This window comes from Mobula hypostoma, chromosome 11 (genome assembly GCF_963921235.1).
Source record: "Mobula hypostoma chromosome 11, sMobHyp1.1, whole genome shotgun sequence".
In the NCBI taxonomy this organism is placed as follows: Eukaryota; Metazoa; Chordata; class Chondrichthyes; order Myliobatiformes; family Myliobatidae; genus Mobula; species Mobula hypostoma.
In genome coordinates, this window is record NC_086107.1 from 109,780,877 (window position 1) to 109,796,516 (window position 15,640).

Here is a 15,640-nt window from a genome sequence, read left to right on the forward strand (position 1 = left end):
AGAGCAAGCTGTTGCCTATGCAGCAGGCTCCCCCTGTCCACGCAGCTGATAAATCCAGAAGGATGGCAAGAGACCAATATGGTTTCAAAACCATAAGGTATAGAAGCAGAATTAGCCTTATAATCAAGGTATGCTCTGCCATTCGGTCATAGCTGATTCACTGGAAATTACAAATGTCCTCTCTAAATCCATTCTATCTATGCCTTTCAATATTCAGTCGGTTTCAATGAAATATTACTCCACCCCCACCCCCTGTTCTTCTGAACTCCAATAAGTACGTTCTGGAGATCACTGCCTGGCTAAGAGTTGGAATGGTGTTCGCTCATGAGCTTCGAGAGGGAGCTGGATGGTCCACTTGATGGAGAAGGAGGCAGCAGTGTCGGCTGGGTCATGATGGGGAGTGGGACAGGGTGTCTGGCTCTGACAGAGTTGGCTTGTCGGGCTGAGGGAGCTGCGTCAGGGCAGCCATGAACGGCAACGCTCGCAGCAGCAAGAGTGTGCTTGCTCTTCCTGATCAAAAAACTGAAATCGTCACCACCTTCTCCAATTAAGAATGGCCAATACATATTTGTATCTTATGAATGAATAATGGAGGTATGTGGCATTCGATGGGGGAGAATGTCCAAGTTCGGTTTATTGTCATTAGACTGTACATACAGTTGCAAGAAAAAGTTTGTGAACCATCTGCATTAAATACTCAAAAAATATGATCTGCTCTTCATTTATGTCACAATCTGCCTAAGCTAACAACACACAAACAGTTGTACTTTTCATGTCTTTATTGAGCATATTGTTTCATCATTCACCATCCAGGCTGGAAACAGTATGTGAACCCTTGTATTTAATAACTGATAGAATCTCCTTTCACAGCAATAACCTCCACCAAATGTTTCCTGTAGCTGTTGATCAGATTTGCACGATGGTGAGGAGGAATTTTACACCATTCCTCCATTACACTATTACACCGGCACCTCTTTCACCTCAGACAGCTGAAGAAGTTTGGCATGAGTCCCAAATCCTAAGGAGCAGGGGCACAATTGAGAGCATCCTGACTGGCTGCATCACTGCCTGGTGTGGGAGCTGTGCTTCCCTCAATCGCAGGACTCTGCGGAGAGTGGTGCGGACAGCCCAGCGCATCTGTAGTTGTGAACTTCCCACTATTCAGGACATTTACAAACACAGGTGTGTAAAAAGGGCCCGAAGGATCATTGGGGACCCAAGTCACCCCAACCACAAACTGTTTCAGCTGCTACCATCCAGGTAATGGTACTGCAACATAAAAGCCAGGACCAACAGGCTCTGGGACAGCTTCTTCCACCAGACCATCAGACTAATTAATTCACACTGATACAACTGTATTTCTGTTATATTGACTGTCCTGTTGTACATACCATCTATTACAAATTACTGTAAATTGCACATTGCACATTTAGATGGAGGCGTAACAAAGATTTTTACTCCTCATGTATGCGAAGGATGTAAAAAATAAAGTCAATTCAAATTCAAATACAAAACTGTTTTCAGTTCATCAATATTTCTGGGTTACCTTACATGAATAGCCCTCTTCGGATCATGCTACACCATCTCAATTGGGTTAAGATCTGGACTCTGACTTGGCCATTCCAAAACATGGATTTTCTTCTTTTTAAACCATTCTATTGTTGATTTACTCTTGTCTTTTGGATCATTGTCTCATTGCATCATCCAACTTCTGTTGAGCTCCAGATGATGGACCGCTAACCTAACATTCTCCTGTAAAATGTCATGATACAATTTTGAATTCATTGTACCCTCAACGATTGCAAACTGTCCAGCCCCTGAGGCAGCAAAACAGCCCCAAACCATGATGCTCCTTCCACCATGTTACACAGTCGGGATGAGGTTTTGGTGTTAGTGTGCAGTGCCCTTTTCCCTCCAAACATAGCAGTGTGCATTTCTGCCAGAAAGTTCAACTTTTGTCTCATCTATCCACAGAACATTGTCCCAGAAGCATTGTAGAATATTCAGGTTCTTTTTGCAAACTTGAGATGTGCAGCGGTTTTTTTTTTTGGAGAGCAGTCGTTTCCTTCATCCTTCCATAAACACCATTTTTATTTACTGTTTTTCTTACAGTGGGCACAAGAACAGAGATTTTAGCAAGTTCTAGAGATTTCTGCAGGTCTTTTGCTGTTACACTGGGGTTCTTTTTCACCTCCTTCAAAATTGCAGGTTGTGTTCTTAATGTGACCTTGACAGTATGCCCACTCCGAGGGAGAGTAGCAGCAGGATCAGAATCAGCTTTATTATCACCGGCATGTGACGTGAAATTTGTTAACTTAGCAGCAGCAGTTCAATGCAATACATAATCTAGCAGAGTGAGAGAAAAAATAATAAATAAAATAAAACATAATAAATAATCAAGTAAATCAGTTACGTATATTGAATAGATTATTTAAAAAATGTGCGAAAACAGAAATACTGTATCTTTTTTTTTAAAGTGGGGTAGTGTCCAAAGCTTCAAAGCCCACTTAGGAATCGGATGGCAGAGGGGAAGAAGCTGTTCCTGAATCGCTGAGTGTGTGCCTTCAGGCTTCTGTATCTCCTACCTGATTGTAACAGTGAGAAAAGGGCATGCCCTGGGTGCTGGAGGTCCTTAATAATGGACGCTGCCTTTCTGAGACACCGCTTCCTAAAGATGTCCTGGATACTTTGTAGGCTAGTACCCAAGATGGAGCTGACTAGATTTACAACCTTCTGCAGCTTCTTTTGGTCCTGTGCAGTAGCCCCTCCATACGAGACAGTGATGCAGCCTGTCAGAATGCTCTCCATGGTATAACTATAGAAGTTTTTGAGTGTTCTTGTTGACATACCAAATCTCTTCAAACTCCTAATAAAGTATAGCCGCTGTCATTTTTATGGCTACATCAAAATGCTGGGACCCGGTTAGATCCTCAGAGAGCTTGACACCCAGGAACTTGAAGCTGTTCACTCTCTCTACTGCTGATCCCTCTATGAGGATTGGTATGTGTTCCTTTGTCTTACCCTTCCTGAAGTCCGCAATCAGCTCTTTCATCTTACTGACGTTGAGTGCCAGGTTGTTGCTGCGACACCATTCCACTAGTTGGCATATCTCACTCCTGTACACCCTCTCATCGCCTGAGATTCTACCAACAATAGTTGTATCATCAGAAAATTTGTCGATGGTATTTGAGCTATGCCTAGCCATACAGTCATGAGTATACAGAGAGTGGAGCAGTGGGCTAAGCACACACCCCTGAGGTGCGCCAGCGTTGATCGTCAGGTGAAGAGGATATGTTATCATCGATCCGCACAGACTGTGGTCCTCCGGTTAGGAAGTTGGGGATCCATTTGCAGAAGGAGGTACAGAGGCACAGTTTCTGCAACTTCTCAATTAGGATTGTGGGAATGATGGTATTAAATGTTGAGCTATAGTCAATGAACAGCATCCTAGATGTTTGTGTTGTCCAGGTGGTCTAAAGCCGTGTGAAGAGCCATAGAAATTGCGTCTGCCATTGACCTATTGTGACGATAGGCAAATTGCAATGGGTCCAGGTCCTTGCTGAGGCAGAAGTTCAGTCTAGTCATTACCAACCTCTCGAAGCATTTCATCACTGTCGATGTGAGTGCTACTGGGTGATAGTCAATAAGGCAGCTCACATTATTCTTCTTAGGCACTGGTATAATTGTTGCCTTTTTAAAGCAAGTGGGAACTTCTGCCGGTAGCAGTGAGAAGTTGAAAATGTCCTTGAATACTCCTGCTAGTTGGTTGGCCCAGGTTTTCAGAGAACTAGTATATTCACAGATATCTTCAACCTCTCACTCCGGCAGTGTTTGGTAACCCGCCTCTAAGACTATCGCCCAATGGCACTTACATCCACAGTGATGAAGTGTTTTAAGAGGCTAATGTTGAAGAATATCAGCTCCTGTCTGAGTGGCAACTAGATCCGCTACAATTTACCTACTGAAGCAATGGGTCTACAACAGATGCCATCTCATTGGCTCTTCACACAAACCTGGAGCATCTGGACACAAAAAGATGCATACATCAGGAAGCTCTTTATCGATTACAGCTCATCCCCTCAAAACTAATCAGTAAACTCCAAGATCTGAGGCTCAATACACCCTTGTGCAATTGGACCCTGAATTTCTTCACTTGTAGACCCCAGTCAGTTGAGATTGGCAAGAACATCTCCTTCACAATCTCCATCAGCTCAAGAGCACTGCATGGATGTGTGCTTAGCCCCCTGCTCTGCTCACTTTACACCTATGACTATGAGACTAAGTACAGGTCCAACACCATATACAGGTTGACCACCGATTTTCCAGCACCATCAGTTCCTGGGCCTTGCTGGATTAAAAGAGATCATGCAATAATAATGGCAAAAATGAACTGTAGAAGCTTTAAAAGGATTATTAAACCAAAAAAATGTAAATTTATTAATTACTGTGCTTACAAAGAATATTGCTTCTTGGTTATCTTTTTAAACATTTCATCCAGGAAAAGTTGGTTCATGTGTTTGATCTCTTGCTGTATAATGTTTCTTGCAACAAATAAAAATTCGTTAGCTCTTGTTCTGTCACGAAAGTACGTTTCTAACCCTTTGATAAAATCATCAGCAACTCAATTAACTTGTCAATAATAATCGTTCAGTTTCATCATCGCTGCCATCTTCATCACTTGCAGTGTTTTTATCAGCATTCAGAATGCTGTCTGTAATTTGAGTCTGTAAGGTGATGCACAACAAGTGTTTCATTGTCAACAATTATCCACTCACGTAGATTTTTTCATTAAGACTACTTGCTAGATCTTTGAAAGCAGGTCCTGCAACACTTTTTGCATACACAAGCAAATCATGAACATTTACTTTGTGCTTTGATACACGGAATCTTGAAAAATCATCGTCAAGCTTTTTTTCAGGCACGTTATCAAACATCAAGGCAGGCCACAATTTGTGCCAGCCATTCTTTCGTGTTGAAGGTTCTACCTTCTTCTGTCCTCGAGCAATGGACCAAAGAATGTCCTTCATGTTAAATTCTTTAATAAATGTGTGTACAGAATTGCCAACATTCACCTCATCTGACAGACGTTTCATGAAAAGTGAGTGATACTTGGCCTCGTAATTTCATCCAGATTAAAAGAGGTGCCAAATCGTCAGTTTCTAGAAGATCGGTGGTCAACCTGTACTGTTGTGGGCCGTATCAAAGGTGGTGATGATACAGGAGGGAGATTGAAACTTTGGCTGAGTGTAATAACAATAACCTCTCACTCAATGTCAATAAGATGAAGGAATCAATTGTAGATTTCAAGAGAGGGAAACTGGAGGGCCATGAGCCAGTAGTCATCAGAGGATCAGAGGTGGAGGGGGTCAGTAACTTTAAATTCCTGGGTGTCACTTTTTCAAAGGACCAGTCCTACACCTATCACATAAATATAATTGCAAAGAAAGCACAACAGCGCCTCTACTTCCTCGGGATTCGGCATGTCATCAATAAATGTTGACAAACTTTTATAGATGTGTGGTGAAAAGTGTGTTGACTGGCTGCATACCGGCCTAGTGTGGGAATACCAGTGCCTTTGAGCAGAAGATCCTAATGGACTCAGCCCAGAACATCGAGGGTAGAGCCCTCCCAGCCACTGAGCCCATGAAATGTTGCCGTAGAAAAGCAGCATCCATAGTCAAAGATCCTCACCACCCAGACCTTGCTCTTTTCTCACTGCTGCCACCAGGTGGAAAGTACGAGAGCCTCAGGGTTCACACCACCAGGTTCAAGAGCAGTTACTACCACTCAACCATCAGGCTCTTGCACAAAAGGGGATAATTACACTCATTCTACTTCTGATGTTCCCACAACCGATGGTCTCAGTTTAAAGATGCTTTATTTTGTTGTTTCATGCTCTCATTATTTATTGCTATTTATTTATATACATCTGCATTTGCAGTTTTTTGTCCATTGATCCTTTTTGCATTTACTGTTCTATAGACTTGCTAAGTATGCTGCAGAAAAAGAATCACAGGGTTATATGTGGCCCACATGTATGTACTCTTGATAATAAATTTTACTTTGAACTTTGATCTTTCCTCCATTTGTAGACAATTTCTCTTACTGTGGACTGATGAACACTCAGGTCTTTAGAGATGCTTTTCTAGCCTTTTCCAGCTTCATGCATCTCTACAATTCTTCTAAGGTCCTCTGAAAGTTGTTTTGATCGAGGCATGGTGCACATAAACAGATCTTTCTTGAGAAGAGCAGACTCTGTCAGTAACCTGACTTCGTCATTTTTTTTTATATAGGGCAGAGTACCTCTACAACCCACACCTCCAATCTCATCTCAGTTATAGGAGCACCTGACTCCAAATAGCTTTTCTAGAAGTTATTACCCCGGAGGTTCACATAGGTTTTTGAACCTGGACTGTGATTATTTAAATGGTGTACTCAGTATTGATAAGAAGAAGTACAATTGTTTGTGTGTTATTAGTTTAGGTGTTAGTCTATTATTGTGACTTAAATGAAGATCAGACCCAATTTTATGAGTAATTAATGCAGAAAACCAGGTCATTACAAAGGGTTTGCATACTTTTTCTTGCAACTGTGTATACAACCAAATGAAACAACATTCCTCCAGACTACGGTGCAGCCACAAAACATATCAACACAGCACATAAAACAAACTATTGCCATCAATAAGTTATTAAAGTATAATTCAAAATGCATGTAGTGTGCAGCACAAATAAACAGTAAGCAGCTCACTGTCCTCATGGCGAGACCTTGGTGGTGGCAAAGTATTCATTAGTTTCACAGCCTGTTACCTAGTCCTGATGCTCCTGTACCTCCTTCCTGACGGTGGTAGGGATCCTCAACGGTGTCTTGGGCTCTTTGTCTACAATGCTGCCAGTGAGTGTCACAAAATAGGTGGGAGGGAGACCGCTAATATCAAGTATCTGAAAGGAATATAGATGGCACAGGTGTATATGGTGTGGGACTGGGGTTGCTCTCGTGCAGCAGGCATGGACCTTTTGTTTTACTTAATTAGAAATACATCGCTGTACAGGTCCTTCCAGCCCAACCAGCCCGCACTGCCCAAACAATTAACCTATTAACCTGAACGACTTTGGAATTTGGGAGGGAACCAGAGAACCCAGAGGAAACCCTCACAGTCACCGGGAGAACGTACTATTGGGATGAGGAGTTCTCCAATCTGGGCAATTTATTTGTAAACGTTTCATCACCGTGCACGGAGGCTTTGCCAGTGCGCTATTGATTGTGATGTGTTCTCCGAAAGCTGAAGAGCAGACAGCGGCAGAACTGGACCTGGTTTGCTGGCACTGCGATAGCGTTACGCTGCACCCTTGGGGGGCTAAATGGCCTTCCCTGTGGTGTAACCTTCCCATGACTTTATCGGTGAGGTGAGAATGGGGATAAGGAGGTGGATGGTAAATTGCACAGTGAAAGCAGAGGGCTCTCTCAGTGAACAAGGGGTTAACTTCTGATGGCCTTTCTGCATCTCTCCTCTCATAACATCACTCACCAACTCGTCTTCCCCCGCTCAAATTCATCGAGCCATTCTCCCCCACTCAAGTTCACTGAACCATTCTCCATCGCTCAAATTCACCGAGCCATTTTTCCTCCTCACTCAAATTCACTGAGCCATTCTTCCCCCGCTCAAACTTACTGGGCCATTTCTTCTCCCCCTGCAGATCTGCCACAGTAAAAGCGGTGAGATCAACCCCGTTAAAGTTGCCAACCTGGTGAAGGCTTACGTGGAGAAATACAAGTATGCCCGGAGGCACAGCAAGAGACCAGAGGACAGCAGTCTCCAGAGCAACGGCAAGGAGGCCGGGAAGTTAGAAAAACACGGCAAAGTCTCGGCACAGACGTAAACCAGATCAAGAGACAGTTTTTAATGAGTTACCAGAATTCAATAATTTTGAGCACCTCTCCTCGTTTTATTTTTCATTTTAATAAGTGTGAAGACATTTTTTTTAAAAGACGAAAACTTTAGAAGTCCATCTGACGTTCCTGGGTTAATCTCATTGTGGCAGTGCCTACTGATCCTGAATTAGATGGAAGAAACTTGGGACACTTTTAATGAAATACAAAGGGGGGGGGAGGGTGGTGGGGTGGCAGAATATTCTTGGAAAGTTTAAAAAAATCACTTTTAAAAACTGTATACTGTATCTCCCAATTGCTGTATATAAGATAGGAGCCATCGGCAAGCTTTCTCATCTCCTTTCTGACTTCTGTTAATATTTTGTTTTTAATCTCCTCCCGCACCTCCCATCCCAATCCCTGAACTCCCTTGCCCTCCATTTTCTTTCTGCATGACGTTCCCTTTTCTAGGTCAGTGAATTCTATATGGTTTTAACCAGAAATAAATGATATTACTTGCTCAGTGATCGAGAGAAGGCAGTGTATTAGAGAGGACCTGTCTGTCCTGTTGATGTCTATGCTATTCGTTATTCTTTTAAAAAAAGATTATATATATATAGTTCAACGTTGAAGAAAAGCAGACGAGAGTCGATGTTTTCTCATTTGCACGTTTTAATTAGGTAAGAGATGGGGGATTGAACCTGTGACCACTGTCTTCGGAACGTGTTTCTCTTTATGTAAATGTATTTACTTTAGTCATGCTTCCTGACACTGTAGCTGGTCCTTTGAGGCACCCGGGGTGGAATTCTTTCATCCAATGCAATTACTGTTGTAAAGTTGAGTGTTGGGGAGTGCTCTTGGGGAGGGAAGGAGGAAGGACATAGGGTTGATTCGGCCTGTGTCACTGGACTGCCTAATCACACGTGTCCACCTTTTCATCACCTGCCACTGCCCTCGGTTTTCTTTCCTATTTCCATTCGTGACCGCGATGCACCGGATGCAGAGGCTTGGGAGACTTGCTTTGGGCTCCCTAATGATTTTTCCTCCCCCTTCCCCACCTCGACAAGTGTGTATGTGGTTCGTATCATCTGCTATCGTGTCAAGCCAGTTTTGCCCGCGCAGAGGAATAAGGCAAATGGTTGACGATCATCCTTATCTTTATTTCTTTAATTTATTTTTTCAGCAGGAAGTGTATCTGATATTTGGCCCACACCGTGAGCTGCTCAGGAGATGGGTGATACCCTCCTCGCCCCTTGATTTGGGGGAGTTTGTATTTTAATTCCAGAGCTATTCATTGGTACCCTCCCCTTCCACCCCGCTGCCATCGCCCCAGTTTGCTGCCAAATCATGTTAGACATAGGATTAATTCGGGCCGCTCTCCTATCATGCTGCAACCCTGTTGTGCCCTCCCCCCCCCCCGTGCTCCCCACTCCTCACCCACGGCCAAATTGACGCACCTGACCCCCGTGTACCACTGCGCTTCAGATTTAGTTCCTGCACGTCCAGGGTAGGACAGTCGTCTTGTAGGCGTGAATTGCTCTGTATCTCAACTGGCAGTGTTACATTGAGGGGGAAGAAAGGTTTGCAGTCTGACTTTGTCTGAACCTTGTATGTGGTGTAATTACAAGAGGAGGGTATATAAACGATTGACAAGTGTATCCACTGTTCTAATTTCAGTCTGAAGCAAGCTTGACTAACTATTGTTTGGTGTCATTTGGTTTTGAATGGGTTTGCAAGTACGCCTGGTGGATGAGGTTATGTGAATGTGTATGTGTGTATATACGTACACTGGGGAGTTGGGGTAGGGAGGGGATAGACTGGGTTTCACACACCCAAGAAGTACATATATATTGATAATTGGAGTTTTGCTGGCCATTTTAAATACTAGATAACATAATACTCATTTAGAAAGAGGCAAAGTAGTCCCTCTTGTGACATTACTGAATCTCGTCATTTAAAAAGGAAACATTTTTTAATTAAAAAAAAATAAAGCCTCGAGAAAATTGGACAAATTGTTTTGTAAAACAACTAATTTATTTGGGTTGTTTATATTTGCAGTTGAGGGGCCCGCCCTAGTGTTTCTGCATCTCTAACCTGAAGGAAAAGAAACTATAAACAGTATTAGCACAGTTGAAGTGAGGAGCACGCCAGCGTTAGGTAATGGCTTACGAGGAAATGGGAGATGGGTTGTTTTCAGTATTTTATGTTGAATAATCCCCTGTGTTCTTTCACACAGGCGACTATAGAAATTCTGAATGAGTGGGCAGGGCAGGGGAGGGCAGGTGGATGGTTGTTTGAGAAGGTGAATTTCATTGTGATCCTTGGAAGTTGGAGTGATAATAGGCATCTCATCACTAGGGGTACATGTGGTTGGGTTATGGTAATACCACTGTGCTCTTTCAACTGTGCTAATATTGTACATCTGCCTGTTGTTGAGAATATTGTATAAATAAAAAAATGAGATTGTTACAGAACAGAAGTGCTAGTTTCTTTTAAACAGTCAGATCCAAGTTGCTTACTGCCCATTACGCCATTGGCATTTAGGGCAGCAATGAAGGTCCTCCATCTCTGGTGGTGTTCAGGGCTTCCTTCATCATGTAAGTAGCTTCCTCTTGGCTTTCACTACTGTCAGTCATGCAAATCCCGGGTGGAGACTCAGGAATACCATCACACTCAGATGTAGAAGGCTTCTTCAGTGCTGCTTCCGTAAGTTTTGTTCCCCCCTCAGCTGAACCCCCTTGTACCTGGAGGACCGGTGGACCACTCTTAGTCTGGCCTCTACCCTTTGACCTGTTTGACATGGCTCCCTACCAAGAGCCAAAGGAGAAAGCCCTGACTCCAGCCAACGTAGCTCTCTGGGTCATTGAGACATGCCAGCCTCCAAATCCAAGGTGTACGGTCCTCTTGGGGGGGTCAACTCCAAGCACGTGGTTTTACCTAAGCTCTCTCACTTTTCCTGAGTCTGGTTAGTAGAGTGTGGAGTGTGGTCAGGGTCACTCAGGAGGGAGGGAGTGTTCTCTGCCTGCTTGCTACTGAATGACCTCCTGTTCAACACCACACATTGGGTCAGCAAGCAAGGGCAAGACTGGGGCTTGGCACTGCATTGCAGTTGAATAGCCTGTCACAATGACATGAATAAATCATAGAACCATACAGCATGGAAGTGAGCCCTATAGCCCGATTGTTCAGTGCCAACCCATCAAAGCTTATTCCAGCATGGATCCCCTACAATTAACCAAGTGGTCCGTGGACCCCCTGTTCTGAAACCTCACCAATCTATATACCTGTCCAATTATCTTTTAAAAGTTGTTTTTGTACCTGCCTCAGCCACTCCCTCTGGCAGCTCATATCATGCTTTGTGTGTTTTTAGGAGAAAAAAAATAGTTGCCCCTCAGTCTTTCCCCTTTCACCTTAAAGCTTTAATCTCTAGATCTTGAGTCCCCAACCCTAGGAGAAAGACTGTGCATATTGATCCTGTCTATGCCTGCTCATGATATCCTAACTTCCATAAGGATTGAAGTCATAGAGCACTACAGCAAACAAACAGGCCCTTCAGACATACCTTGTGCCCAAGTTCTAGCCTGTCCAATCTCTCCCTAGAACTCAGTCCAAGTCTTGGCAACAACCTTGTAAATCTTTTCTGCACTCTTGATGCCAGTCAAAATGCAGAGCAGAGAGGGTCCTGCTACCCAGCCTGGTTGGAGAACGTTACGTGTACCTCAGGTGGGGAGAGGAAGGAAGATAATGCCAGTTCTCCATGTAAAGTGCTTGTACTTCCAGTCATATGACCATAAGAGATAGGAGCAGAATTAGGCCATTCCATCGTGGTTGATTTATTATCCCACTCAACCCCATAATCTTGCCTTCCCACTGTAACCTTGAATGTATTTACTGATCAAGAACCTATCAACCTCTGCTTTAAACTTACCCATTGACCTGCCCTCTACAGCCACTGAACGCAACAGATTCCCACACTCTGGCTAAAAAAAATTCATCCTCATCTCTGTTCTAAAGGGACTTCCTTGCATTCTGAGGCCACGCCCTCTGGTTCGAGACTCCCCCACTATCGGAAATAGTCCTGCCCTCATCTACTCTGTCTAGGCCTTTCAATATTCAACAGATTTCAACGAGAAACCCCCCCCCCCGCCATTCTTCTAAACTCCAAAGAGTGCAGGCCCAATCAATGCTACTTCATAAATTTGAGAAGCCCAAATGTTCTTTAAGTACTTTTAGGTGTTATTTACCAAAAGCACATTCCGTGCCCATTCCAGTTGTGTCACTAAAGGTGTTTGTTTGCTTATTTATTTATTTAGAGGTACAGCATGGAAACAGGCCCGATAAGCCACATGACCAATTAAATTACCTGGTACATCTCCCAGAGGAAACCAACTGGGTGACAGGTAGAACGTACAAACTCCTTGGAGAGAGGGCCAGGATGAACCCAGAACTCCCCGAGCAGTAACAGTGTTACGCTAACCACCAGGCTACCGTGGTGCCTGCTTCATCAGGGCACTATCTTGGTTTTACAGCAGGCTTCCACACAGCTGGAAGAACTTGCTGAAGCTCCAGAGGGGCTTGCCAAGGATCGGCTGAGAGGGCAGCCTGGATCTAGGGAAAGGGTTCCCAACCTTTTTTATGCCATGGACCCCTACCATTAACTTGGTGGTCCGTAGATCCCCAGGTTGGAAACCCCTGATCTAGGGGATACAGTCCCAGATGCAGGTGAGGTGCAATCCTATCAAAGCCATGAATCGTTGAATTTCTGCCTCAGGTAGGCACGGAAACCGTTGGGTACTTTCAAGGTCAAGTTCAACCTTTGGTCTCCAAGAAAGAGGAGGCCAATGAGTAACAGGCAAGAAAATGGAGTTAGAGGCCCATGATTTTACAGAAAAGTTTGAGGGACTACGTGACCCTATTTTGTCATTCTGTTGGAGTATGGCTGAACTAATAACAACAGGCTAGTGTCTGAGTGAAAACAGAGCACGCCGGGCTGCATCTGTGGGGAAAGAAAACCAGGTAATGGCCCATCCCAAACAAGGTCGAAGCAGCCTGCTTGTTAGATACCCCCCATCAATCTTCGGACCATGTTTGTCATTGATTCAGATGACACATTTCACAGCATGTTTCGATGCACATGTGATAAATAAAGCTGGTCTTCATATAAATCTGGAACTCCCCGACCTAAAGCACCACCTTCACTAAAATGACAACAATGATTCAAGATCACCACCAGTTACTGCCTGCTACAGGAAGTCATTGGAGTTCTATTCAAAAGGTTCAAAGGAACATCTAAACAAGCCTGATGCATTTTAGAAACAAGTCCTGTGGACTGATGAAGTTAAAATAGAAGTTTTTGGCCACAATGAGCAAAGGTATGTTTGGAGAAAAAAGGGTGCAGGATTTCATGAAAAGAACCCCTCTCCAACTGTTAAGCACGGGGGTGGATCGATCATGCTCTGGGCTTGTGTTGCAGCCAGTGGCACGGGGAACATTTCACTGGTAGAGGGAAGAATGAATTCAATTAAATACCAGCAAATTCTGGAAGCAAACATCACACCATCTGTAAAAAAGCCAAAGATGATAGGGTAGTTAGAAAGCTTATGGGGTGTTAGCTTTCATAAGTCGAGGGATAGAGTTTAAGAGTCGCGGGGTAATGATGCAGCTTTATAAAACTCTGGTTAGGCCACACTTGGAGTACTGTGTCCAGTTCTGGTTGCCTCACTACAGGAAGGATGTGGAAGCATTGGAAAGGGTACAGGTATTTACCAGGATGCTGCCTGGTTTAGAGAGGATGGATTATGATCAGAGATTAAGGGAGCTAGGGCTTTACTTTTTGGAGAGAAGGAGGATGAGAGGAGACATGATAGAGGAGTACAAGATATTAAGAGGAATAGATAGAGTGGATAGCCAGCGCCTCTTCCCCAGGGCACCACTGCTCAGTACAAGGGGACATAACTTTAAGGTAAGGGGTGGGAAGTTCAAGGGGGATATTAGAGGAAGGTTTTTAACTCAGAGAGTGGTTGGTGCGTGGAATGCACTGCCTGAGTCAGTGGTGGAGGCAGATACACTGGTGAAGTTTAAGAGACTACTAGACAGGTATATGGAGGAATTTAAGATGGGGGGTTATATGGGAGGCAGGGTTTAAGGGTCGGCACAACACTGTGGGCCGAAGGGCCTGTACTGTGCTGTATTATTCTATGTTCTATGTCTATGAAAAGAGGATGGCTTCTACAACAGGATAATGATCCTAAACACACCCCAAAATCCACAATGGACTACCTCAAGAGGTGCAAGCTGAAGGTTTTGCCATAGCCCTCACAGTCCCCTGACCTAAACATCATTGAGAATCTGTGGATAGACCTCAAAAGAGCAGTGCATGCAAGACGGCCCAAGAATCTCACAGAACTAGAAGCCTTCTGCAAGAAGAATGGGCAAAAATCCCCCAACAATAATTGAAAGACTCTTAGCTGGCTACAAAAAGCAATTACAAGCTGTGGTACTTGTCAAAGGGGGTGTTACTAAGTACTGACCATGCAGGGTGCCCAAACTTTTGCTTCTGGCCCTTTCCCTTTTTTGTTATTTTGAAACTGTAAAAGATGGAAATAAAAGTTTTCTTACTTAAAATATTAAAGAAATGTGTCATCTTTAACTTCATGCCTTTTGGAAATCAGTTCATCTTTTACTCGCTTAGCTATTCACAGTAACAGAAATTTTGACTGGGGTGCCCAAACTTTTGCATGCCACTGTATATAACTATATAGGAATCTTTTTGTAACTGATAGTACTTTTTATGTATTTCACTCTTCTGTGGCAAAACAACAAATTTCACAAAGGTCGGTGATAATAAATCTGATTTTGATTTTGACAGGCTGAATGGCCTAATTCTGCTACTGTACCCAAGGGTCGACCAAGGATATTGCATTCGAGCTGTCTATGTGATACGCAAGCCGGGACAGTACGATATGGAGAGCAAGCTGTTGCCCATACAGCAGACTCTCCAGATAGGGATGATAGGGAGAGTTAGAATGTAGAAATCTACAGCACATTACAGGCCCTTCGGCCCACAATATTGTGCCGACCATGTAACCTATTCTAGAAACTACCCTACCGTCTAGCCCTCTATTTTCCTAAGCTCCATGTACCTATCTGAGAGTCTCCTAAAAGACCGTTGTATCCCCCTCTATCACTGTCACCAGCAGTGCATTCCACACACCCACCACTCTCTGTGTGGAAAAACTTAGCCCTGACATCCCCTATGTACCTACTTCCAAGCCCCCTCTCATGCTAGCCATTTCAGCCCTGGGAAAAAGCCTCTGGCTAGCCACACCATCAACGCCTCTCGTCATCTTATACACCTCTCATCCTCCGTCGCTCCAAGGGGAAAAGGCCGAGTTCACTCAACCTATTCTAATAAGGCATGCTCCCCAATCCGGGCAACATCCTTGTAAATCTCCTCTGCACTCTCTCTACAGTATTCACATCCTTCCTATAGTGAGGTGACCAGAACTGAGCACAGTACTCCAAGTGTGGTCTGACCAAGGGCCTTCACCCCCCTCCCGTATCCTTTCATGCCCTGACCAATCAAGAATCTATCAACTTCTGCCTTAAATATACAGTACATACAGACTTGGACTCCACAGGCGCCTGTGGCAACAAATTCCAGATTCACCAGTCTCTGGCTAAAGAAATTCCGCCTCATCTCCTCTCCATTCTGAGGCTGTGTCCTCTGGTCCTAGCCTCTCCCACCATCTGAAACATCCTCTCCGCATCC

The 15,640-nt window shown here is 44.0% G+C and overlaps 2 protein-coding genes across 5 annotated transcripts in view; one reads left to right on the plus strand and one right to left on the minus strand.

Annotated features, from left to right (window-relative positions):
- The window catches only part of scaf1 (SR-related CTD-associated factor 1), an 81,018-nt gene extending 65,526 nt beyond the window's left edge, over positions 1–15,492 (plus strand). For all 4 annotated transcript variants that reach the window (XM_063062847.1, XM_063062848.1, XM_063062849.1 and 1 more), the window contains one exon: positions 7,698–15,492. In XM_063062847.1, coding sequence (XP_062918917.1) covers positions 7,698–7,880 — 183 coding nt within the window. In that variant the 3' untranslated portion in view covers positions 7,881–15,492. The remainder of the gene's footprint in view (positions 1–7,697) is intronic.
- Positions 410–15,640, minus strand: part of LOC134354096 (interferon regulatory factor 3-like) — a 67,573-nt gene continuing 52,342 nt past the window's right edge. Inside the window, exon 10 of the transcript XR_010019723.1 lies at positions 410–2,346. The gene's annotated coding sequence lies outside the window, so the exon portion shown is untranslated. The remainder of the gene's footprint in view (positions 2,347–15,640) is intronic.